This window comes from Nestor notabilis, unplaced genomic scaffold (assembly GCF_000696875.1).
Source record: "Nestor notabilis isolate BGI_N333 unplaced genomic scaffold, ASM69687v1 scaffold15823, whole genome shotgun sequence".
NCBI classification, from domain to species: Eukaryota; Metazoa; Chordata; class Aves; order Psittaciformes; family Psittacidae; genus Nestor; species Nestor notabilis.
In genome coordinates, this window is record NW_009923426.1 from 36,884 (window position 1) to 61,002 (window position 24,119).

Genomic DNA, 24,119 nt, shown 5'->3' on the forward strand with positions numbered 1-24,119 from the left:
GTACTGGCATAACAATAGATTCTGATTTTTAAAATATACTAAAGGTGTTTTTTAAATTTACTTTAACATGTATATGCTTCAAAAGAGTTTTCTTTTTATGACTGAATGCAGTGTAACCGAAGAACTAGGCACAATTCTGAAGCTCTCTGCAGAAGAAACAGAGGCATATTTATGCAGAGCCAAATCTACTGGCATTCTGTGGTGTGTGTGTTATCTCAAGGAATAAACCAGAGGGGAAAAGTAAAAAGGCAGGAAAACACTGTGAAGCAGGCTCAATACGCACAGGTTTTGGACTTCCATTTAGTGAAAGGTTTTAGTTGTCTTCTTGCTCCTTGTGCTCCTATCAGATTTGCTTTCAAAAACAGAAGGTCATGTTACTATTCCCTTCAGCAATTACAGTCAGATCTGTCTCCAGCTCTATCTCCTTCAGTACTGCTGTCCATGGTCTTTAATCTGGTTCTCCCTGTCTCTCATGATTGTACTGATACACTTATAAGAATTAGTAACAATCTGTAAGCCGAACTAAAATTTAGGGAGTGAAAATTTATAAAGTATAAGCAATAGGAACTTTAGCTACATAACATGTGATTCATAAGTAACTGTCTGCCTTGTTATTGCTGCAGGCCAGAATGCTCATCATTTATTTGCTGTGAATATCATATTACCGTATTATTTTTAACAAGTTATAACTACACTAACATTTAAAGATGTACTTAAAACTGACAATGACATAGAACATGCTGCTGTTTATTTGAGTGATTAATCCATATTCTAAGCCATTTTAAACATACATTAACAGGGGCCTCAGGGACCACAAGGAGTTCAAGGAGAAAGAGGTTCACCAGGAGAAGGGCTTCCAGGAGCAAAGGTACAGCAGTTGAGAAGTTTTAAGACCAGACCAGCATCATTAAATGAGTACATGCCAAAACAAGTCCATAGAAGACACAGGAATCCGAGAAAGTAGCTTGTAACTTAATATTAAAATTTGGCATCAATTAACCCAATATATTTTCATAGAATTCAGTTGGCCCAAACATGACTTCTAGACACAGCTAGCCTTTGGGGCCTGTAAAGCCGATATTTAATTCACCTGATGCTTGATTTGTGGGATCTAAGCCTGAAAAGAATTCCAGCTGTAATTTTAAAACAGCCTCCAGCATCTGACTCTAAATAAAACATTGTACAAACGATTCCCAGATAAAAAATGGAGGGGTTTGTTGATGCTATTTTCTAAATCCTTGGAGATCTTTGGTGGTACTGAAGACAGGCTTCTAAGCATCTGAAATACCTTAGCCACTGACTTGCGTTTTAGCGGAAGTCTAAATTGTGTTTGTGGGAAAAGTAAGCTGCTGTTACTAATTTTTAGATCCAGTGGAAGTAATGACAGTAGTAGTTGCACCTACATGGATGGACTCAATGCTAATCCCTTTTGCTGACTGCTGATAACCAACTCCCAGGATGAGTTGTCACTTGACCTTTGGTTACAGTAATAAAGTGAGACAGCTTGTACCTGAGCTAAATAACTAACTAAATGGTTCATTTGTTTTTTTGCATGCACCAAGGCAATTTTGGTCAGGAAAACAATAAAAAATCGTTTTGCAGATGCAGGCCCCTACTGTCCCTTTACTAAAAATCCTGGGATTTTTGCTTAGCACAATACTGTAGTCAGCTAGCAACATAGAATCTTCAAACATCCAGTATATATTTTATGATTAATTATATAAATTATCTAACCTCCTTGTTGCCTCAGTATTGATGGCTTGTATTTGCTTAGCTGATGTCATGCATGAAAATAAACAAAAAAATGATTTGAAGAAAATGCATTTAGTGATCACTCCATTGCCACTGAAATACCAATTTGTGTGGGAAGAAACACTACAACTAATACGTAAATCACAGCAACAATGCACAGTAGGAACAAGTACAGAAGAACGTATAATCTAAACACAAATATCAAGCAACTGAGATAGATAGGCAGAATAAAATAATCAAATTGGAATTCTGCCAGCATTATTGGAACTCTTGATTCCATTAAAATGTACTACTTTTTACTGTCAAATCTAATCTGGCATCATGCATGTATCAACAGAGTCTATATGTATCTCTAGTCCTATTTACAGAGGCCAAGAATGTCAGCTCTCTGGTTTTAAACACATTTTAAGCAGGTGATTTATTAATTTAAAGTATATTTTACAGTTGCTTTCTTCAAAACATTTTCACTACAAGCTCACAGTTCAGTAAAAAGAAAAATGAAGGCAGGTGTTCCAAGGCATCAGAAGTAAAGAATGTTATTTTAAACAGAAATCCACGTAATGTATTGCAGTCAAAGTTAAAATGGTGGAATCGGTTACTAGGGAGAGAAGAGACCTGTCTGGGGCATCGCTTCAATGCCTTGGGGGATTCTGTGACAATTTACACAAGCTAACATCTGTCTTTACATGTTTTATTAACAGAAGTACAAGAAAGCACAATATTTCTGTCTTTATTAGTAACCTGCATTTTCCCCAAGACCACTGTTTTCGTAAATAGACATTTAGAAAGACAATGGCATTTACAAATAGGCAACAATACAGTTTGGCCTGGTCTTTATCCTCACAAAATTCTTAGTGAGAACCAGATCCTCATTGCCACACTTTAATGAGATTAAACCATTAGACAAATAAGCAGAATTCAGCTTTCTGTTAGCCTCATTACTCAGCCCTGCCTACATATAGATTAGTTGTGGTTTTGCCATTGATTTGCGGGAAAGCAGGACCGGACCTCAAGCAATTGAGGTGGGCAGAAAGATTAAAAAAAGTTTATTCATCTCTTTCATCAGCAGTTTCAAGCTCATTTGAAAAGATGACCTCTTTGGTATCCTGGAAAACAGATTCAGGAGCTATTTTCTGGTTCTTCTTATTTTGTTTTGCATAATGACAGAGCAAACAGTGTCTCTAGTTACTTTAGAGAGAACAGATGTCTGTTTCTATAGTTAACAACATACTATTTTTCATGTAGGGAGACCGTGGTTTTGATGGACCAAAAGGTCCTCGTGGACTTCCAGGCATCAGCGTAAAAGGTGAAAAGGTGAGCAGTAAATACACCAGGGGGTTAAAAAAGTTCCAGTAAATCTACATAATACAGGGTTGCTATTTACAACAAAAGGCATAATGAGGCAAAGACCCTACAATAGGGCCTGGATAATAAGGTATTTTGTAGAGAGATCTATGCTCAATAAACTCTCACAACCTATTTTAACATCTCTTCATGTTAAAATAGGAAATGTTACAAAAAGCATCTGGTTCTGTGGAAAAGCTAAGGTTTAGAAAGGGATATAGAGACTAGCAGTTTTTTGCCACTGATCCAGCAGGGAATAAATGCGTACATGAAAGACAAAAGGTCAGATTGCCAACTTCACTGATTAAAGGGAAGTTAAGTCAGCATGTACTGGCGCAGGAGCTGTCCCAGATTGTTTCTGTATCTTTACACAACTAAGCAATTGTACTTTGTTTGCCAGGGTGAATTTGGTCCTCCAGGTTTACCTGGGCCAATTGGATTACCTGGAATTGGAATTCAAGGAGAGAAGGTGCAGTTTTCACTTACCTCTCACCCCACATTAAATGTGTAATAACAGATCATATTTTCTTTGTAATAATTAATTAATCTGTTCAGGGAGTGGAGGGCCCAAAAGGACCACCCGGCTCTAGAGGGCTACCAGGACAGGGACTACCTGGACCAAAGGTTAGGAAATTTTCTGAACTAAAAGCTACAGTGCTGTTTTTACTGTTATATTTCCTGATTAAGAAATGGTCTGTCTCTATCCTTATCCTTGTTAAAGTGCTGAACACCAATCGAAGTACTGACATAGTTGTAGGAATTTATTTTCTTTATTAATATTATCAAACTGTACAGCAGATTCTACTCAGCTGAAAAGGCTTGATAAACCAATGCCATAGCTGTCTAGTCAGGTTTTGGCCTGGCTCATTGCAGAACCTTTGAGGTACTACATATCAGACTGTGAACTGTACTTTGTCTGATACATTTCCCTAGAATGGGTTGACTGGCTTCAACTTGCAGTTTCATCATATCAGATGCAGGTGTAGTGAATCAATTCCAAAAAGTAGATGCACTTAACACAAAACACCACCAAAATTTTGATATCATCCTTTATCCTTACTGTACTGTTTCATTCCAGAAAGGTGATATACATACCTTACAGATTGGCTGCCTTCCTTGTTACTTCTGCTGCCTGTTGTCATACCTGATTTTGTGTATTTACTGTACGTAGCAGTTAAGAAAACTGTCAGAATAATTTAGCCTTGACTGATTCACAAAATACAGGACTGTTAATGCAAGATGTCACCCTTGAAGTATTTGGAATGGAGATGTAAAGTGATTTTCTGGAAAAGGTGACAAAAGTTTTGAATGACTGAAGGCTATTAAAGCATAGGATAAAGGAACTAGGGTCAAGGGTTCGTGACACATAAAGTATTCTGCAGCATTAGAGATCACCTTTTACATTTTAAGTGATTGTACAGGGATATGCTTTACCACTGGTAAAAAAAGACAAGGGTGCATTGTCTGTGGATGTCAGATATGCTCCTGAAAGATCAGCTACTTTGGCAGGAAAGGACATATAATTATAGATTTACAGCATTAACCGTTTTCACCAACAGCTTTTTGGCGACAGCTCAAATCATGCTACAGATTCCCAATCTTTGTGCCCAACTGCTTAACACATCATACTGAAGACAATAATCTTTAAGAATTTAAAGACTAATCTTTCTTTAAATACAAGCAACCAAGAATATGCTTTTATATTTTTCCATTATAATGCTGTTAAAAAATAATTTCTACTTCAGGGTGAACAAGGGTTACCAGGAGAGACTGGAGTGCCAGGAGAAAGAGGTATTGGAGAACCTGGTTCTAAGGTACATTGTTAATAGAGGAATTACTTTATTTATTTATTTATTTGAATTTGAAATCTGTTTTTCCTGAGTATCCTTTCTGTAGGCACTTATAAATAGGTTTAGAAATAAAATTTAGGTTCTTAGTCTTCCAAATTTTTAGCACAGACTTTCAATAACCTCAAGAAATGGGAACATTTTAAATACCCCAGTTCTGTACAAAAGTAGTCACGTGCCTTGCCGGTGCTTAAGTCAGAGTTGCATACAGCTCACCTAAAGCTCTGTGCAGAATACCATCAAGAATATTAAACTTGCCAGAACTTGCCAGATCTCACAGTTCCCAGCATAAGCTAAGCTATAGCCAGAGCTGGTGAAAAAAAAGCACTGAACAGTGGTTATCGTGCTGCTCCTTCCCTTTTCATACAGGATAGGATGTAAACAGAACAGCAGCTACATCCTCCCACCTTCACATGGGACACAAGCTGTGATACTAGATGGAAAGCACTCTTGCTTAGAGGAGCTAAGTAACGAGATTATCTGAGTGCCAAAGTGACCAAGATATTAACCAGTCCCTATGTCATGAACAACCATATTAACATAAAATATGGGAATAGATGAAAAAGTACTTCTGTGATAGTGGAAAGGCACAGGGCTATCCTGGTTTTGCTCTTGTTTGTTAGGGATCTGGGACAGGACTTGGAAAAGGAAAGAAACTCTCCAATTTCCTTCTTTAATTTCACAAAATACGGTAATGCTGAATGAACACATTTGACCCTGAATGATCCCATTTCACCTAGAATCAGGTCAAGCTCTTGAACCTTACAGAAATAATCAGATAACAATTCCACTGCCATTAATAGATTTGCACTGATACTCACCAGCAAGATGTCAATCATCATGTCACAGTCAGCTCTATCTGATACTTATTTCAGATGCTGCCACTTCATGAAATGATGGCATTATTTTTTACGAATGATCTGGAGCATTATTAGCTAAGAATATTAATTGCATAGATAAAATTTACAGTTCAAACAGTTCAAATATCTGACAGTAGGATAGTTCCAGATACATGAGAGTTGTATTTATAAAAAACCAGCAAGATTTGGGTTCATATGCATAAATGTTTGCTGTATGTACACAGTTTAGTAAACTTTTAAAAATAGAATTCCTTGATTCAGAGAAAGAGCAGTACCAAGTCTGCATTTAATAGAAGGACTTACTTTTTGTTGATGTCAGGGTGAACCAGGCCCTTCAGGACTGGCAGGTCTGCCTGGTCTTCCAGGAGAAGATGGAGCCCCGGGCCAAAAGGTTGGTTCATCTCTGTCTGCAGTCTTTCTGTTTCCCTCCAAGCATTCCTACTGTTCTCCCTGTACTGATACCCAAACCTAGAAGAGAGAGTGTTCATGGACAAGAGGAAAAGTGGCACATTTTTCAGTGTGTGTGTGGGGAAATTCTTTCACACATACATTTTTAGGTAAAACTTTTCCTTTGGGGGGGGAGGAGGAGGAGGGGCATGTGTTTTATCTTGCATACAGTTCTGGGGTCTTTTTAATCCACAAAGTGCCCTGCAACTCAGAAGGGAAACCACTAAAATGGCTAGAGACAACCTTTCATAGCCTTCTGGTCAGGGTATTTTCCTAGATTCAGAAACTCCACGCATTTAAAGACTACATACATGCTACTTCATGCATTCCACATAGAGTTTTACAATGGTTGTTTCTAAATATGGAAAGAAAATCCTGGCTCCACTGACATCAGTGGGAGTTTTGCCATTGACTTTGAAAGATCTGTGATTTTAATGAACTCATTCAAGTGAATACAGAGTTGATCTTGCACCATGTCTATACAGTACTCTGAAATGCTGCTTTGACTTTTCTGTTCAAGGGTGAACCAGGGTTACCTGGTCTTAGAGGTCCTGAAGGTCCTGCAGGTATTGGAGTACAGGGGGAAAAGGTGAGAATTTCTTACTAAAGGTGACATTCAATATTGCAGTGTTCCAGGAAGAGATTTGTCAAAGCTTTCTCTTTTTTTGGTCTAAGTAATGAAAAAATATACCTCAAGGAATAGGTTAATGAGTGCTTCTAAAAGTAGTTAACTGCAGTTTCATTCAGCCTCAACCTAAACCAACTTTAAATAGTGAAGTTAATAAAAGACCACGCAGGGCATCTTTTTCTTTTTTCTTTTTTTTTTTTGAAATGACAGCACAACAGTTCTTTGGTTCACAATTTCCAGTACCTGTGGCAGTGTCTGGTCCAAGAAGTTCACAGAGAACTAACTGGGAATACTGCCTCTCTTACAGAAATAACTATGTTGATCTTTTAGGTTCCGGCTCTTGTACTGGTCTTCTGTACTGATTCACAGATGGAGCAGTAATTCCAGTTTCTCATATCAGCATCTGTGTCCTGTGAAATAAAAGACACTGGAAATTGTTGGAATAGTTGTCCAGACATTGGACAACACATACAGAGATTAAATTTCACAGTAGAAAAGAAATAAAGATATTAAATATCAAAATTGCAGGAAGCTGGAAGGGCTAACAACAGCATAGGAGAAAATCAAGGCATCTACCTGTTTTCAGATTGCTTTGGTAGGGAATGCATGAAGATGACATGATGCAACACTAAAATTAATTACTATATTGGAACTTTTTCAGAATTATTCTGGACTCAAAAATGTTTCATTTTTGTTGTAATTATTACAGTCTAATAATATGCTTAAACAGCAGTTTTCACTTTACAAACTTTACACTATCCTTACCCTTTTCTGCCTAGCATTATAAGCTGATCAATCAGAGAGGGCATTGTGGTCAATTGATTGGCCCTATTTGCCTTTGAATTCAAAACAAAGCAAAACCTTTGAGTGAATTATCTTTTCCTGGTTTAATTATTTCTCTTAGATAGTTACCTTTTTAACGTAATAACTTGATTTTTCAGCTGCAAGGATGCAATCTTTAAGACTCCTTTTGGTTCTGTTTTTTCACAGTTTTCACTGGTAAGTCAGTTCATTTAATTTCAGATGAAATCTATGTAGTTTTGACTGTACAAATCCAAAACTGGACAATTACTGAGCAGAATTAACTGACTTGCCAATGAAGGCAGTAGGAACAGCTTATGTGCACTAGCTGCAAGACAGAATTTCACTATCTTTCACTGATATTTACAGCTAATTTCAGTTAACATACTCTTAATATTATCTGGTATGTGACATATCTTCTCTATTTTTGTAGGGAGATCAAGGTCAGAGAGGAATACGTGGATTAACAGGACCAACAGGAGTGCCTGGACCTGCTGGAGCTAAAGTAGGTTTATTACCACACTATGTGTGTAAAATAGCCCCCTAGAGCTGTGCTTTGTTCTAGATCTCAGAAACAACTGTCCTGGAGTGAACTTGCTTCTTAAAAGATAATTAAAATAAAATTCAGCCATGGCTTCTCTTAGCAAGGTGCACCATGATCCCTAAAAACATCCAGAAGCATTTTTGAATAAACTTTGCTTCCCTGCAAGTTCATATTGCTTCCCTGTCAGTTCAAAAAAAGCTAAAGGACACTAATCCTGGTATTTTTATGCTGAGATGTTTGGGAAGATAGATGATATATGGCATATACATATGTCACAGCATATTTTTTCCCTTACAATGACTCATGGCTCTTATTCTTTTATGGATTTGGAGTTTCTGTTCAAACACTCACTACTCACCAAAAGTGAGAGAAGGGCTATTCTAAGTTTGTCTTCCAGTTTCTTATTGTCTTTTGCTACTTATACACACAAGACTGTGTATTTCCACACACTCTTTAAAAGAGGTATTTTACCCCTATCTTCCAGAAGAGAAAAAATAGGGGTAAAAAATGACACTGAAAGAACTATTTATAAAAATCTACTCTAACAGAAAAATATGTTTTCAGTATACCTGCACAGCTGGGCAGGAAGCCTGCAGTGCTAGATGAGCTGGACCAAGTTTCGAATACACTAAGAAGAGGATTTCTAATAACATATATTTGTTCAGTGACTGAGAAGAATTCTCATTTTCATTGAGAAATCAAAACCAAGCTTGTTATCAATTCTTCAAATAGTTAGATTTCACTCCACATGGAATAGAATATTAGAAATTCTAACAGAATTTTAATGCAATATTATAAATAGTTGCATAATGCTTTCTCTACAAGAGGCTTATGCTCACTTTCAGAAAAAAACATTGGTTTTGCTCTCCTTCACTACAGGGAGAACCTGGTGCACCGGGGCGTCTTGGAATGCCAGGTCCTCCTGGAAGAGCTGTGCCTGGACCAAAGGTAACATCCGCATTCCAGCTCCTAATGCTTACAAACACAGGGTGAAAACTGTGAAGCAGATCATGCTATTATTCATGTGAATAATTTCAGCCTTATGAGGTCAACTAAAAATTCTTCTTTCCTATGAACAGAGTAATGAACTGTATCCAGAGAAGTTACATTCATGCCCTAGTATTAACTGTATGCCAGCCTGAGATGTGGCCTTCCTATGTTAATTTCTTTGTTTTGGATAACCTCAAATACCAAAATACTTTTCTTTCTTCTGCTTTTGGTGTTTTCTGCTTACAATGGCAGTAAATAAAATTAGCTATTACATTTGATATATATAAATTTTTATAACAGAAATCCAAACCCACAGTCTGTGACTCATGTTTAATGAAATACATAACTAGAATATGTATTTTCTTCATTGCAGGGTGACATTGGGTTACCTGGTCTTGCTGGACCAATTGGAGAACCAGGTTTTGGGCTTCCTGGGGCAAAGGTAGCTCCTATATTGGTAAACTAATTTCTGATAGAACTGTGAAATAAGGCAGGATTTCAGTGAAGCAACAGCAAATAGCCTAGCATGGCCAAGTGTTCGTTCATTACAGTTCTTAATGTGTTTGTTGTACAATGGTGGCAAAGTATAAGGATTTTCAGAGCCAGAAAACCATGAGTAGTCAATCTTCCAGACTCCTTAAATGATAAGCTTTCATGGCAGAGAACTAGGAGAAAAATTACTGGTTTTAATTAGTAAGGAGTGAATACAGAGTGAACACCTGATTTATGTGTTTACAACAGTCTACCTATAAAGCATAGTTATTTTTTCTCAGCCAGACTCCTTTGCTTCATTTCTAATTTCGACACAGGGAAATCCACAGACTCCAAAAAGATATCAGGACATAGGCCAAACTGGCAATGTGAGAAGAGATGCCTTAGATACTGGAAGAAACATGTTAACAAGTAGCTAATCTTTAAGGACTTCTCTCTGGCGCTTCTCTAGTATTGCCTTAGGGTTGCCTAGATTCAACTTTCGTAAGCTGCTCTTCATTCCAGGCGGATTTTGTCTGAATAGCAAGAAACCTGTGACATATAAGCCTTTGTTTCTCAAAATAAACCACATCCCTGACACTTCTTTTTTTTTAACCTAGTGAATTTTATAGTACTTTTGAGTAGAGAGAGCCCTTATCCCTTGCTCTTTGAGTGAACTGAATACAGTAACAGAAGCATGAGAAACATGAAACAATCTCTATCTCTTTTTGATCAGTTAATGGTTTTCAAGATCCTTAATTTGTTTTCTTCAAGGAGGTGATGATGATGATGGAATCATGTACTTTTCTGGTGCAGTTCAGTTAATTCAGAGAACTTCATGTTGTCCTATTTTTGGGGATCCAACAGGAATCCACCAACAGGAAGCAGGTCCTTTGCCAAGAGTTGCAAGTCTTTCTCCTTCAGCCTTAAGCCCCCAAAGGTCTTTCAATTGGGCAGCACTGCATAATTCTATGACTATGCTCTTCACTTTTTGCTGTCTTTGTCAGTATTAGCGGTTTTGCTGTTGCTTCATTCTCAGACACATATCTACACTAAGTTGTACAAGGCAAAACATATTACAGTCTCATTTTTCAAGTTATTTTTGCATGGACCTTCACTTGCTACTGTTATTCATACCCATACTTTTGATAGCTACTGGGACAAACACAATCGTGATCATCCATCCAGTTGTAACTCTGAGCAACTCGCTGCACCATCCAGTATGGCTGGGAGGATTAAAGTCCTCTTAGTTTCCCTGGTAAATCTCTTCCTGAGATATTCCAGGTATCTGGATCCATGAAAGGAGCTTAAATGTACATCTCTAATAGGAAGCTCCTGTTATACCCCGTAGCTTTAATGAGGTTCCGCAGCATCACAGGAAAATACAAATCTGGAGGAACAAACCCAGACATGAACCTTGTGATAGAAAACAACATTTTTAAATTGGCCACACAAACCATTGTTCTTGTCTGCCCTACATCCTTTGTCTCACCACACAAACATGCATGTGCAGAGCTATGGAGGTTTCCCAATACTTCACAGTGCTTTATCTATCTTCAGTTATAAGAATTATATAAAGCAGCTACTGAATAATTCAGTTCCCATGCTAGACTTTTGGCTGTCTGTCAACTTGGACTTGTTCCCCCATAGCTGGAATAATAGTAATCATGATAAAATTATGGGAAATGCAACTGAAGTCGATCAAGACAAAGCTCTTGAAAATGATTCAAATTAGTGGCTTAGAAGTGAAAGGTCCTGTAAATCCTCAGCACTATTAAATATCCCAGTTTTAGTCCAGGATTAATAACCTACAGTAATCATTCAGATAGTAAAATACATTAGCAGATAATACAGATAAAATCAATGTAGAGTATATTTGCCAAAGAAGTTTCACTTTCGTGGTTTTGGCATTCACCTCATCTGTTTTTCCTGCCTTCACCAGGGTGACCGAGGCCTTCCAGGACCTCCTGGTCCCTTTGGGCCAAAAGGAGATGGTTATCCTGGACCACCTGTAAGTTTATAGACTTTTTTTTAATGTGAATTAGTGATTAGCCTACATGGCTGACATCCTAGGACAGATTTGCTGCTCTGAAAGTCTAAAAAAGCTCCTTAACTATGGAAATGCATTTCAGCATAGAAGGAGGAAGAAATCCCCCAGTGAAACAGTCCAGGACCTTCCATGTCCTCTGCTCCTCCTGATTACACAACGTAACATATTCCAAGCGGGGAAGAAAAGGTTCCTTCCCCTCACTCCCTTGCACATGTGTGCAGCACTGGCCTCATATATCTAGTCTGCTCAGCAGTGTGCTCTACCAGCCCTGGCAGTTACACGCCTGTGCAGTGAGAAGTCCCTGGCTAGAGTCAGGGAGTTTGGCAATATACTAGTGTTTATCTGTGTTAAAGGCAACAGTAAAAAGGCATGCAATTGCCACACTGAGGAATAAAAACCAATGAATGTCAAATGGAAACTGGAATTCGATTTATAATACTTCCTAAGATTTTTGTGCAATCCAATGCAGAACTGCTGCTGCACCTGCCTCTCCAGATCAGATTCCTCTGTCTTCAACCACATGCAAGCCTCCTGCATGACATGCAACACACGTACAAATGCCACTGGCACCACTTCTGGTTTATCACAGTAGAATTTAACCAATTGTAGACCACAGTGATAGCACTAAGAGATAATATATTCAAGATACTACCATATTAATGTTAACAAAAGCATGTAGTCAATATAGCCATTAATTAAATTAATAGTCTGTATGTGCATATAATTTCAGGGCTTGCCAGGCCTTCCTGGGGTTCCTGGTGAACAAGGCCCAGATGGAGTTGGACTACCAGGACCTAAGGTACAGACCTTAACTTCTGGAAAAGTGTGTGTGCGCTCTACTTGATGCAGATGTAGTTTCTACCCATAGGTCGCAGTCAGAATACCTTTTTAATCCAGCTTTAACTTACCTGTCAGTATATAAAAGGTAAATCCCATAGAAGACCTTCAAGTTTCATTTCAGAACTCATCCTGATGCTGACTTCAGAATTACTGGATATATACAGGCAATTGAAGGATTGACTACAGCTATTTAAATATGCTTAATGTCTCTTAAAATTATTTAGATTTTTTTTCCACTCACCTCAAACTCCTGTCTGAAGGCACTGATAGGAAAAAGCTAGAACAATGCCAGTATGAGCACAGAGTCTGATTCAAATGACAGGCAGGAAGCAAAAGCTTCTCCATTTTCAGTTTAGGGAACCTGGAGCTCATTTTATAATATGGGAATTGTAATTCCCATGTAACTATTGCATAATTGACTGTACATGTCTTGAATATGTTTAGACCACTGTTTATCCCAAATAACTTTCTATTCTTGACTTCAGTATTCATGGTTTAGCATTGTTTAGACTTGCACTGTGCTGTTCAATAATTCTCCTCCTTTTGTCCCATTTGAGTACAACAGATGCTGGTATCTATAGATAAATTAAACTTTGGTATTCACTACTTATTTTTTAAAGTATCGACTTTCAGGGTGACCCGGGTAGTAGAGGACCAGTTGGTCTCCCAGGTCCCCCAGGAGAAGGCCTACCAGGACCGAAAGTAAGCCATTTAAACAATCGTCTTCTATCTTCTAGAATTAATTCCTCTTTTTTACTGTAAAAAGTAAACCAATAATGATCTAATAACCAACATGATGACCAATCCCTGCAAAAAGGACCATGACAAAGGCCTGGAAACAACTGGAACTATAAAAAGCAATTTTCACTATGAAACCTCCCAAATTGGAAACTCTTATACTCCTACAGCTCAGCTTTAGAAGTCTTTTAACACAATGAACTGGTTTAGAATGTAAACAAAAATTAACTGAACAAGGTGAAATGCAAAGATTTTTCATCATAATAATGTATTACCTGCACAATGCGGCTTATTGGTCCCAGAGATTCAGTTCATGTTGGCATGAAGGCTGGGTGGAGAAGTAAGCAGTGGTGGAGCACTTCCCCAGCCAGTGCTAGTCCTAAGGACTGGCATGTGCACAGGATCCTTACACATGAGAAAACAGAGAATTTCATGCAGGGATACTGGAATAGGTATAAAATTAATATTGTGCTATGTGGGTTTTAATTGCTTCCTATGAATAACATATGGAACTGAAATATTTTCTCTAAAGTTCTTTTAAAAACTAGCTTATCAATTAGCAACAAGTTTATTTGCAATGCCACATTAATATGTATCTCTATAGGTCTTACTGTGTAAGCTTAAACGAGATAAAAGATAACACAGCAATAAGAATCCTCTCTTAAATCTTAATTCAGTCCCAAATGTCCCACCAATACAATCCATCCTTCAATGCAATGTATATCTCTATCAGCAAGGCTATTAATATTCAATGAGCAGTAAGCCCTGAGTGACTTCTTTGAAGTATAAACTGGATTTTAATAATCTGATAAAAGGTAAAAAGAGTCTTCGTCAGCTAGAGCAATCTTATCCACACTACTTATAAAAGGACATCAATTTGGTAGAGGATGGACAGGAAATTACATGCTGGTGTAACAATTTATTGTGTATTTTTATTATGAATATCGTATTTAATGTATGCAGGGTTTCTCTCTAGGGAACCATTGGACGCCCAGGGCCACCTGGTGCTCTGGGACCTCCTGGTGAAGGTATTCAAGGAATTAAGGTAAAAAGACTCAGTGTCTTCAATATTTAACCTGTGTTGAGTGGTCAATCTGACCAGCACAGTGTTAAGGAGATTTCACATTTTTCCTTTTGTGAGGAGAGCCTCAGGCTAGAAAATGAGAAGGAAACATGATCACCTAAAAAGTATGTTCTGTCACTACTACTGTAAACAACAAGCCCAAGGATGTGTGTATTGAGGAAGGAAGAAGCAGGGGCGTCTTTTATCAGTGAAACACAGCCTTATAAAATTCAAAATGCCATTGCTTCTTCCCCCTGCAAATCTCATGCCCACAGAGGCAGTCTGAAATAGTTATATGAACTACCACCTATGGTAGAGAAAGAGTCTCTATTCTGAATCTATGTGTGCTGTCAATTTTTCCCTGTAATATGCATTGTTACCCAAAGCATAGATCAGATGAGACAGACTCAAGACATAAATAAGAAACAAGGAATGATAAGGAATAGAATAGGATAGAAAGGGGGAACAGGAGAACTAGAACTAGTAATAGTCATAGAGTTTTTCAATATATATCCTTATGAAGCATTTGAGAAGTATGTTAGCTACTACTCAATAAGCTGTTGTCTCAAGTGCCTCAAGACACTTGTTAAAATGCAGTTTGAGACACTTTTTCCTTGAAATTTAAAATTAATGCATGATGAATGATTACAAAGGATTAATATCACTACTTGGATTATCATCAGGGAGAACAAGGAATTCAAGGAATGCCAGGACCAAGAGGCCCCCCTGGAGAAGGGCTTTTGGGACAGAAGGTAAGATATCTAAATCAGAGACAAAGTTCTAGACTGAAGCCAACATACTGAAAATGCTCACTGCAGTCAGCTCTCATTGAGGGCATGTGAATTCTGTGAAAAAGGAATGGGGATTTGGGAAAACCCCAGTAATTCACATGATTCACATTTTAATATTTTATACCAGCATCTCTTTCAGTGTTGCTTATTTTAATATCATATGAGGCTTATCTTCTACTGCAACTTGACAAAACATAGGTATTAGATCTAAAATCAGTGTCTTTCTTTTACCCACCCACTTTGGAAAATCTGGGGACTACATCAGTGTTAAGAAAATGAGAAATATGGGTTGGAATCAGCTTCTGGATGTGATCACATCAGCTCAGAAAGGTTGTACGAAGTCCCATAACCTACTAAAAAACCAAATCAGGAGGCACTAATTCATCTGTTTGTTATTCCGAACACCTTTTCTGGGCCAAAAGGTTTCTCAGGGTGACTTTCCCATTTTTCATTCCAACCACATGCTTGTCTTTGTTCTCAATTTCCCTACTTTTATCTTATTTTTCTCAGACACAGATAATAATTGCCATCATGCAATATCCCATGAAACAGCTCTGTCTGCATGTACTTGTTTGAGATGGTTTATTGTTCAAACTTCTTCAACTATTTTTCCTATTAAAATGCTTAGCCAATACTACAAGTTATTCACAAAATTCACAAATACCAATTGATTTAAATAATGTCCAAAAAAGATTTCTAACTCATGTCAGAAGCTGAAGGTGAATTCAACAAGGGCAACTACAGAGAAATGTGGAAAGTGCAGTAAAAACTAACTTATGCTTTCTGTCTGCTTACCAACATGGTTTTAAAGGGAGATCGAGGAGCTACAGGTGAAAAGGGGAAAAAAGGAGAAAAAGGTGATGTGGGTGACCCTGGATTATCTGGAGAACCTGTGAGTAACTCAGGTTTACCATGTCTGTTTTCTTAAACTGCTTAAAAATAAACCTATGTTGTGTGTGCTTGCTATTTAACTACATATAATCTGAAATACTTAATAAACTGAAAACATGAAAATTGTTTAAAGCATAAAAAAAGACATTTCCATGCTGAATACCCCATTTCCCACAGATGTTGTCTCTTTCTTAAGGCAGTGAAAGACAATTGCCACATTTTAAGACAAAACTGTGCAATTCTATTCCATGGCTAACAAGTAACTGTAGCTCAGGCTTTCCCTCAAAGCTGATGAACAGATGAAGGGAAGCAAAATGGTAACTTCTGCTGATGGGCAGGTCCCCAAAAGCTGGAAAGCAAAATAAGGTGCCCTTCTGTTATGATATTTGCATATTATTAAGCAGGGATGCATAAACACCATTGCCATTCTTGCCCTGACACTGGCCCTATTAGACTCACATATGATGAAGCAGAATTCTGATCATTCATACCTGGTTTCAGGCAGGTATACAGTCTCTTGAGAAAGGAAACAAACACAACATGGGAGACTGGAAAGCTTTGCCCAGATTATCCCTTTCTAATGTGAACGGCCAGTCAGTGATCCAGTGAGAGATTGAGGTCATCCAATTTCCATGAAAACCTTAGGAAGTTGTAGATACTGCATGTACAAGGTAATACCACAGGAACATGATTTTTTCTAGCCAAAGTTCTTATTGGCCGAATGTTATTCTAATAATGGTATTGATGAAGTCATATTCTGAATTACAATGTTACTAATTGCAGAACCTTAATTAAGAATCACTGTTGCAGGGCAAAACTGGACCAAAGGGAGAGCAAGGCCTAACAGTAAGCAAATTCCATTATTTAAATCCCATTACAGCAAGATATAAACAATAGACAATACTATCAGATTAAATGTATCCTATGTTAATTATTTTGGAAAGAGCTTTCTGACTAGAAGTCGTCTCAGTAATAATATAGAAAGAAACCATGCAAATGTTTCTGACTTTTTTCTCATGTACTTTATGCTGAAATGCAATTTAAAGTTCCTGATGATGTTAGGTATTTTTCTGCTATGATGTGTTCTTTTATAGTTAGTGAAAGATGACCCAGGTGTGCATCTGCTGCAGGCAAGATTTTTTTAAAGTATTTAAGAGTCTAAAGAGCAAAGATCTTCAAACCTGTCATGGTCTATGACGCTAAAAACTTAGTTACATTTCTGCTAAGCCTGAATTGCACCAGATGCAAATTCAGTGAAGCACATCAGTGAGTATATAAATACTACTGAGGTTTATGATGGAAGCTGAGCAGCAGTAGCAAAAGGTTGCATTTGAAATACTGACTCATTGCCAAATGAGTCCTGTCACTTCAAAAACTATAACAAATGATTGCTCTAATAATGAGAAACACTTTGTTTGCACGTCACAGAGGCTAACACTTCTCTGAACAGACAGCTCTGGTGGCAGTAGCTTTTTTTTATGCTGCTGAAAGCTGGGTAGTACCAGAGTGGCCAGGTACACCAGAGTTCACAAATCCCAATTCCATTCTGTGTTGTGCTCTTTTTCATATGCCAGCTCACTACAAGCAATATGCTTCCTGAAGCTGGGTCTGTTTCTCCACTCCGAATACATTTAAAAGGCATATCCATATTATTCAGATGCTAAAATATGAATGGGTTCTGACTTTAACAAGAACAAAATCATCACAAAAGATTGTTTACAGTAACAGTCATTAATTGGTTTAGATAGGTGTATTACTGAGATGTCAAGTTAATGATTCTTATATGCTATATAAAATAGTTCACTGCAAATTTTGGGACTCGTGCCAAGCTTGGAAGGTGGTTTGAAAGTTAAGCAGTAAGATTTTTTTTTTAAGTCCCTGTAGGACATGGGTATTCATTATAAACAAAATATTTGGTAGTGTCAATATCATACCTAGTTTGAAAGAGGCAAATTGTAAAATATCTTATATTTATTTTTGTCATATCCAGAGAGAAGATATAATTAAATTAATTAAAGAGATATGTGGTAAGTACTCAGGAAATTTTTAATTGCAGATTCTATTTTTTTTCTTTATTACATTTACATTCTTCTCCTTTCCAAAAGGATCCAAAGGCCAGCCATCATGTTCTGGTGTTTTTTATTTTTCTTTTGTAGGTTGTGGTATTAAATGCAAGGAAATTCCTATGGAGCTTGTACTTGTGATTGACAGCTCTGAGAGTGTGGGACCAGAAAATTTTGAGATTATCAAAGACTTTGTAACTGCTTTGGTAGACAGAGTAACCGTAGGCAGAAATGCTACCAGAATTGGCCTGGTGTTATACAGTTTAGAAGTTCGGCTAGAATTTGGTCTCAACAAGTATACAACTCAACAGGATGTTAAACAAGCCATTAGAAAAATGCAATACATGGGAGAAGGCACTTACACAGGAACTGCTATCCGTAAAGCAACCCAGGAAGGATTTTTTGGTGCTCGAACAGGAGTGCGAAAAGTAGCGATTGTGCTAACAGATGGCCAAGCAGACAAGAGAGAAGCTGTAAAACTAGGTATTGTCGTTCGAGAGGCTCACGCAGCGAACATCGAAATGTATGCAATAGGAATTGTAAATACTTCAGATCCAACACAGGCTGAGTTTGTGCGTGAACTAAATCTGATTGCTTCGGATCCGGACAGAGAACACATGTATCTCATTGATGACTTCAATACCCTTCCAGGTGCGTTCATTGCAGTTTTATTCTGCATTGTATCTGATGCTTCTCAGAACAGGGCAGCGTGGGAGGAAGCATTATCTTGGTGGATACATTATGCTTCGATGCTGATCAGGATTAGTTACAAGGTGCAAAGTAATAGGAACCTAGAGATACAGATTCCCTCCTTTTGAGGAGTTACATTAAAGGGCAATGATTCATCACACCAATAGGGGGATCTCACCTACAGTATAAGAAAACATCTGCTTAAACTAGCTTTCTAAAGCAGAATAAGTGCACTGCAAATCTGCTGGACTGGAAACCAGAATAAAACCCACTGGGGTAAATTCTACTTTATCACTTCCGTTGGGAAATAACCCATTTTCATTGGGTTATTCACATGAGCAAGGTAAGCAGTTATTTTTCCCACTACCAAGTAGTAACTGTTCCTAAGCTCAGATGAACCCCTTTAGGTGAGTTCATTGTATTTTGTACCATGTAGAGGACTTACGGACTGGTCAATTTGTGACGTATAAAACCCACAGTCCAGAGAGCATGGAATAATGTTCTTAGATGCATATAAATAATCCGAAGGAATACTGCATTACATGTTACTATTTATGCGTATAAATACTCCATGTTCCACAAAATACATTGCATTTCTCAGTATGATGAGGGGTTTGCCTTTTTTTTTTTTTTTTTTTTTTTTAACAGCTCTGGAATCCAAATTAGTCAACCAGTTTTGTGAAGATGAACATGGTACCTTAATATACAACCCTAAGGGAAATGGTGCAAGCCTAAGTGGACCATCTTTCCTTTCAGTGTCTTCAAGTTCTTTACAGTACATACTTCAGAACAACAACGTTAATAGACAGTTGCTTTCAGCACAGACACCTGGAGTATCTACAGTGGAAAGTCCTCTGAGTCTTGGTGATCTTCCTCAACCATTAGCTCCTGTATGAAAATTCAGCTTTAATGAGAAAAAGGGGTTTTATATATATATATCTCTCCTTCTCTGTTGCCTGACGTAGTATCTAACTTTCCTTCTACTTTTCTACAAGACAGGTATTATAATAGCTCCTTTAACTTGGTATGCTTGGAACTGGTTGTTCCATGTAAGAGTTCTGATGTTGCATGCAGGCAGTTGTCTAATGGCTATAATTTATCCCTGATACTGTTACAAGGATTGTTACTCCTGTGTTTAATACGGTAATATTTGTGCCATAGTGTGAAATATAACATTAGTAAAATGCAATTACACTGTAATAACTAAGTCTAAGAATAGTAGTTAAACTCAATTGCAGTCTCTATTTTTAAGTTTATAAATAAAATTCTGTAAAGGTCAACTAAAAAAAAATATATATCCCAGGTTTAGGATTGACAGCTCTCCTGGTAAACCAACCAGGTGAGGTTAAAATCCTGATTATGAACACTGAAATCAGGGAAGGAAAAACATTAGAAAACTTTTAAGTGATGAAGAGCTTGTTCATTTTGAGACATTTCGCAATATCTGAAAGGCAAAGAAAATTAAACGCTTATTTCAGACCAAAGTACCTCCTGTGGTAGTATATGAAGCCTATGAAGAGGAAGAAGAGGAGGAGGAACAATCATCCTTGCTACCAGTGGACACTGCAGGTATTTTTATCATCATTCATTTCTTCATTTTTGGTTGGTCAAAAATGAAGTGTCTCATTCTATTTCTTTCACCTGCAGCTGCGGTACCATTATTGCCATCTAAACCATCATCATCAGATAAAGTGATGACATCATCTCTTTCAAATGCAGGGCTCACACCAAGACCAGGTTATACAGCATAACTAGTTTTTCATTTTGTTGCCTTTTATCCTGATACTAACTTTTCATAAGGCTTTAATCAGAGTAATTTTGTTCCACTATCTTAAGATTTCATGCGCCCAATCTGTAGAATAGAGTCTGTCTCAGGATTTTATAACAGATCTAGTTGCAGTTCTTGACTTCCCAAATTCCAAATCCCACTGCTCCACTTACAGCAGAAGCAAGGTCAGCTATAACTTGAGACAGAGCTGATAAATGACATTAAAAAAAAGAGAACATAGTGCTAACTGAGGTGGGCCAGTGAGCAGCTAATTTGTCAGCCAAGAAGGGGCAATGGAGATGGGAGGCTTCATTAAAGACAGAGAATTTCAGAGTTGGACATAAAGAATAGACTTCTCCTTCAGAGGAGAAGCAGGAAAAAATGGTGTTTAATCATTTGAAGGAAAGTATAGTAATTATCTGACTGCTCAAAGGATTATTTTCGTATGAAATGTCCAAATTTATGGTGTTCATTATCTGGGCGATTCACACCAGTTCCAGTAATAGTGTATTATGATGGGAGCAACTGGAGAGAGCAATAGAAACACATTCCCATTTCTTGGGAATGTGGGCATGACTATTATTCTGTCCCTGGCAAAACCATTTTTTTTAAAAAAAAAGGTGAAAAGATACTAGGTTCCAATGCAAAATATTGATGTCTCAACATTAAACTTGAAGGAAAAGTATTTTCTGTCTCATGGAATTATTAAAATGAGTGAAACTAGACTAATATATCACAGTCCTCTAACAACTGTCTGTAGGAATCATTAGATCAACGAACTTTACACTCAAACTTAACTACATTACTACCATTGTATAAGTAGCACAAAGATCTTACAACATGAAGACTACAGCTTTATATTCTTCTCACTATTCTAATGCCTCTTCCCCCACACCACAAAGACAACTAACGTACTGAAGCAAGGTACTGCAGAAGAATGATGGTCATACTTGTGGTTCAAAAATAGCAGATCCCAGCTCCTCAGCTTACAGTTCTGGGTTGCTCACAAGACTGGTTGCTTATAATCAGATTTCAAAACTGTAAGATTCATATTGTTTGCTCTTCTGGTATGTGAAACTATAATACAATTATTTCTGGGGTTACTAGAACCAGGCCAGTAAAGGAACAGTTTACTTGACCTACTAAGATGCACTTTTAACTTGCCTCCAATGCCAATATCTTTAGAAGCAAAAGTGAATCTTGAACTGCTGTATACATTAGCAGAAAAAGTACAACAAAATCAGTTTGAAAGTTAAAATCTATGCAATACAATTTGACTCTTACAGACTGATTTTTTTCTATTCCTTTTTTTCTTTATTTCAGACATTGACCTCCGGTGCAAGTTAAGGCTGGATCAAGGGCCATGCCGTGTTTATATCATAAAATGGTACTATGATAAACAAGCCAATGCTTGTGCTCAGTTTTGGTATGGTGGCTGTGATGGAAACGGAAACCGCTTTGAGAGTGAAGAAGAATGTAGAAAGGCTTGTGTATTTTTTTCTGGAGGTAGGAATTTATCTCTGCTTTGATAAAGAGCAAGTTAAAGCTATTGACTGTTTGGGTTTGTTATCAAGTATCCAGCATGTTACGTAAAAACAAACCCACTGATTCAAAGCATATTAACATTCTGAAGTCATATGCTCACCAATTAAAAAAAATGTCTACCTATGCAAGATCACTTTAACTCTTTTTGAATATAATGTATGATGTAGTCCCTATGGAACAAAATAGCAATTTTTCATCAGTATCAGGAGTATAAAATTTCCTTTTTACTTAGACATATAGTAAGATGAGTATAGCATTTGTCTTAGTAATTGCCCTTCCTTTATAGATTTTTAAATACTACCATTGTACAATCACTAACTATACCCCATTTGAAATTATATATATGGCTTTGGAAAGCAATATTTGGTCATTAAAATGATGTAATTTCTTTTCTATTACAGGAATCTGATGTTCAGCATGGATACTGCAATGAAGATTTTACTTTTCTAAAGCGAAACTGTTCCACAAATCCTATTTTAATATTTCAAGCATAAGTTACCATTTCCAAATTACTTGCAGAGTATTACTCAGAACATACAGCAAATATAAGTATAAATATAAGACAAGGAGGTGGCTCAGGAGCCCACCTTTCCCACCACATCATAGTTACATTTAGTCCTTTTTTCTGTAAACTTTCCTCAGTTTCCATTAGCTAGCAAGATACATGACAAATGCATGTTAAATACGTTAAAACACATCCAGTGATTTATATGAGTAACTATAACAACAGCTGGCATCACTAAATTAGGTTAATTCATGTCTAAAGTGGTCCTCAATGCATTTATCTTCTGAAAGCCAACTCGAATTTTTAAATGCATTTTAGTATTTTCATCTTTCTAAAAAACCTCTTAAACTTCTGTTCAAAACATTGAAACACATCATAGAGTGTATTCTTTATTGCTCATCACTGCTATATTGCTTTTTACATTTATGTCTGCCTGTATATGATGTATTTCCTTTTACTTGACTTGCATACTTAAAAGCTTGTTTCTAATAAAACATTTCTGGATTTACTGCCAGGACAGAGCATGGATAATGGTACTTTTACAGGACTAAAAGCTTATCTCACAGCTAAATTACACCTCCTGTGTAATGTGCTTCTGATTAGGTAACTGGTTTTCTGCCACAGCCCTTAACAAGACTGAACATATCAGATTAGGCACTCCTGCATATGAAACCTGACAATCTTTTTTGGTTGGGTTTGTGAGGTTTTTTCCTGAACAAATGGCGAGTTCAGAATATCAGCAACAAACGATGGAATGTGGCCTCAAGCCAAAGACCCACTACCCTTCCTACTTCAAGAGCCCCAGCAGCGAGCCTGCCTGGGCATGGCGGCACACTGCCTTCCACATGGGCAGAGGGAGCGGAGAAGGGATGGCCAGCACCTACAATGTTTTTTACTTCACTGAGTTTGTATCAACTTCCAGTTGGGTTGCAATGGGTTCCTCGCCAATTCAGGGACCAGCTCCAGGGAAAGACCTGTCAAACTTCAAGTTTCTTCCTATGACTCATTCTTATATTTTAAATTGGTAGGGTACTGCCATTAAAATTCAGCTAGATACAATTTTCAAGGTATTCCAAACTAAAAATACTAATACATCCCATTTAGTTAAAAACACAAAGAAAAACCACCACCACCAAAACCTACAAACAAAAAACATCACCAAGAACAAAACACACAACATAAAGCTGCAATTTACCGAGTAAGTGAGGATTTCACAGGTTTTAGGTTTCCTGACTGTACAGGGAATTGGTGTAACAATCCTCCACGGCAATACAGGTGTTCCCTTGTACCAGACAAAGCTAAGATCAGAGGAGAAGCTGCAACTACTGTATGGAATGCTCCAACGACTCAGAGCATCCCACTCTCCTTCACGCAACATTCGCAAACGCCAGGCCCTTGGCCCTGCGGGGCTGTACCACCACGCCGCCGGGCCGCACGCAAGCACGACGGCCAGAGCGAGAAGGACCATTCCCGCCCGTCGCCACCGGCGGC

At 37.6% G+C, this 24,119-nt stretch overlaps 1 protein-coding gene across 1 annotated transcript in view; it reads left to right on the forward strand.

Annotated features, from left to right (window-relative positions):
• Positions 1-22,084, forward strand: part of LOC104400187 (collagen alpha-1(XXVIII) chain-like) — a gene marked incomplete at its 3' end in the record, with an annotated part of 33,515 nt that extends 11,431 nt beyond the window's left edge. Inside the window, exons 13-34 of the mRNA XM_010012133.1 lie at positions 800-868; positions 2,998-3,066; positions 3,497-3,565; positions 3,652-3,720; positions 4,842-4,910; positions 6,123-6,194; positions 6,771-6,839; positions 8,113-8,184; positions 9,103-9,171; positions 9,587-9,655; positions 11,627-11,695; positions 12,465-12,533; positions 13,208-13,276; positions 14,289-14,357; positions 15,059-15,127; positions 15,978-16,058; positions 16,868-16,903; positions 18,048-18,084; positions 18,214-18,771; positions 19,459-19,700; positions 20,262-20,379; positions 21,902-22,084. Of these exons, the coding sequence (XP_010010435.1) occupies positions 800-868; positions 2,998-3,066; positions 3,497-3,565; positions 3,652-3,720; positions 4,842-4,910; positions 6,123-6,194; positions 6,771-6,839; positions 8,113-8,184; positions 9,103-9,171; positions 9,587-9,655; positions 11,627-11,695; positions 12,465-12,533; positions 13,208-13,276; positions 14,289-14,357; positions 15,059-15,127; positions 15,978-16,058; positions 16,868-16,903; positions 18,048-18,084; positions 18,214-18,771; positions 19,459-19,700; positions 20,262-20,379; positions 21,902-22,084 (2,296 nt within the window). The remainder of the gene's footprint in view (positions 1-799; positions 869-2,997; positions 3,067-3,496; positions 3,566-3,651; positions 3,721-4,841; positions 4,911-6,122; positions 6,195-6,770; positions 6,840-8,112; positions 8,185-9,102; positions 9,172-9,586; positions 9,656-11,626; positions 11,696-12,464; positions 12,534-13,207; positions 13,277-14,288; positions 14,358-15,058; positions 15,128-15,977; positions 16,059-16,867; positions 16,904-18,047; positions 18,085-18,213; positions 18,772-19,458; positions 19,701-20,261; positions 20,380-21,901) is intronic.
• Positions 22,085-24,119: the final 2,035 nt, after the last annotated feature.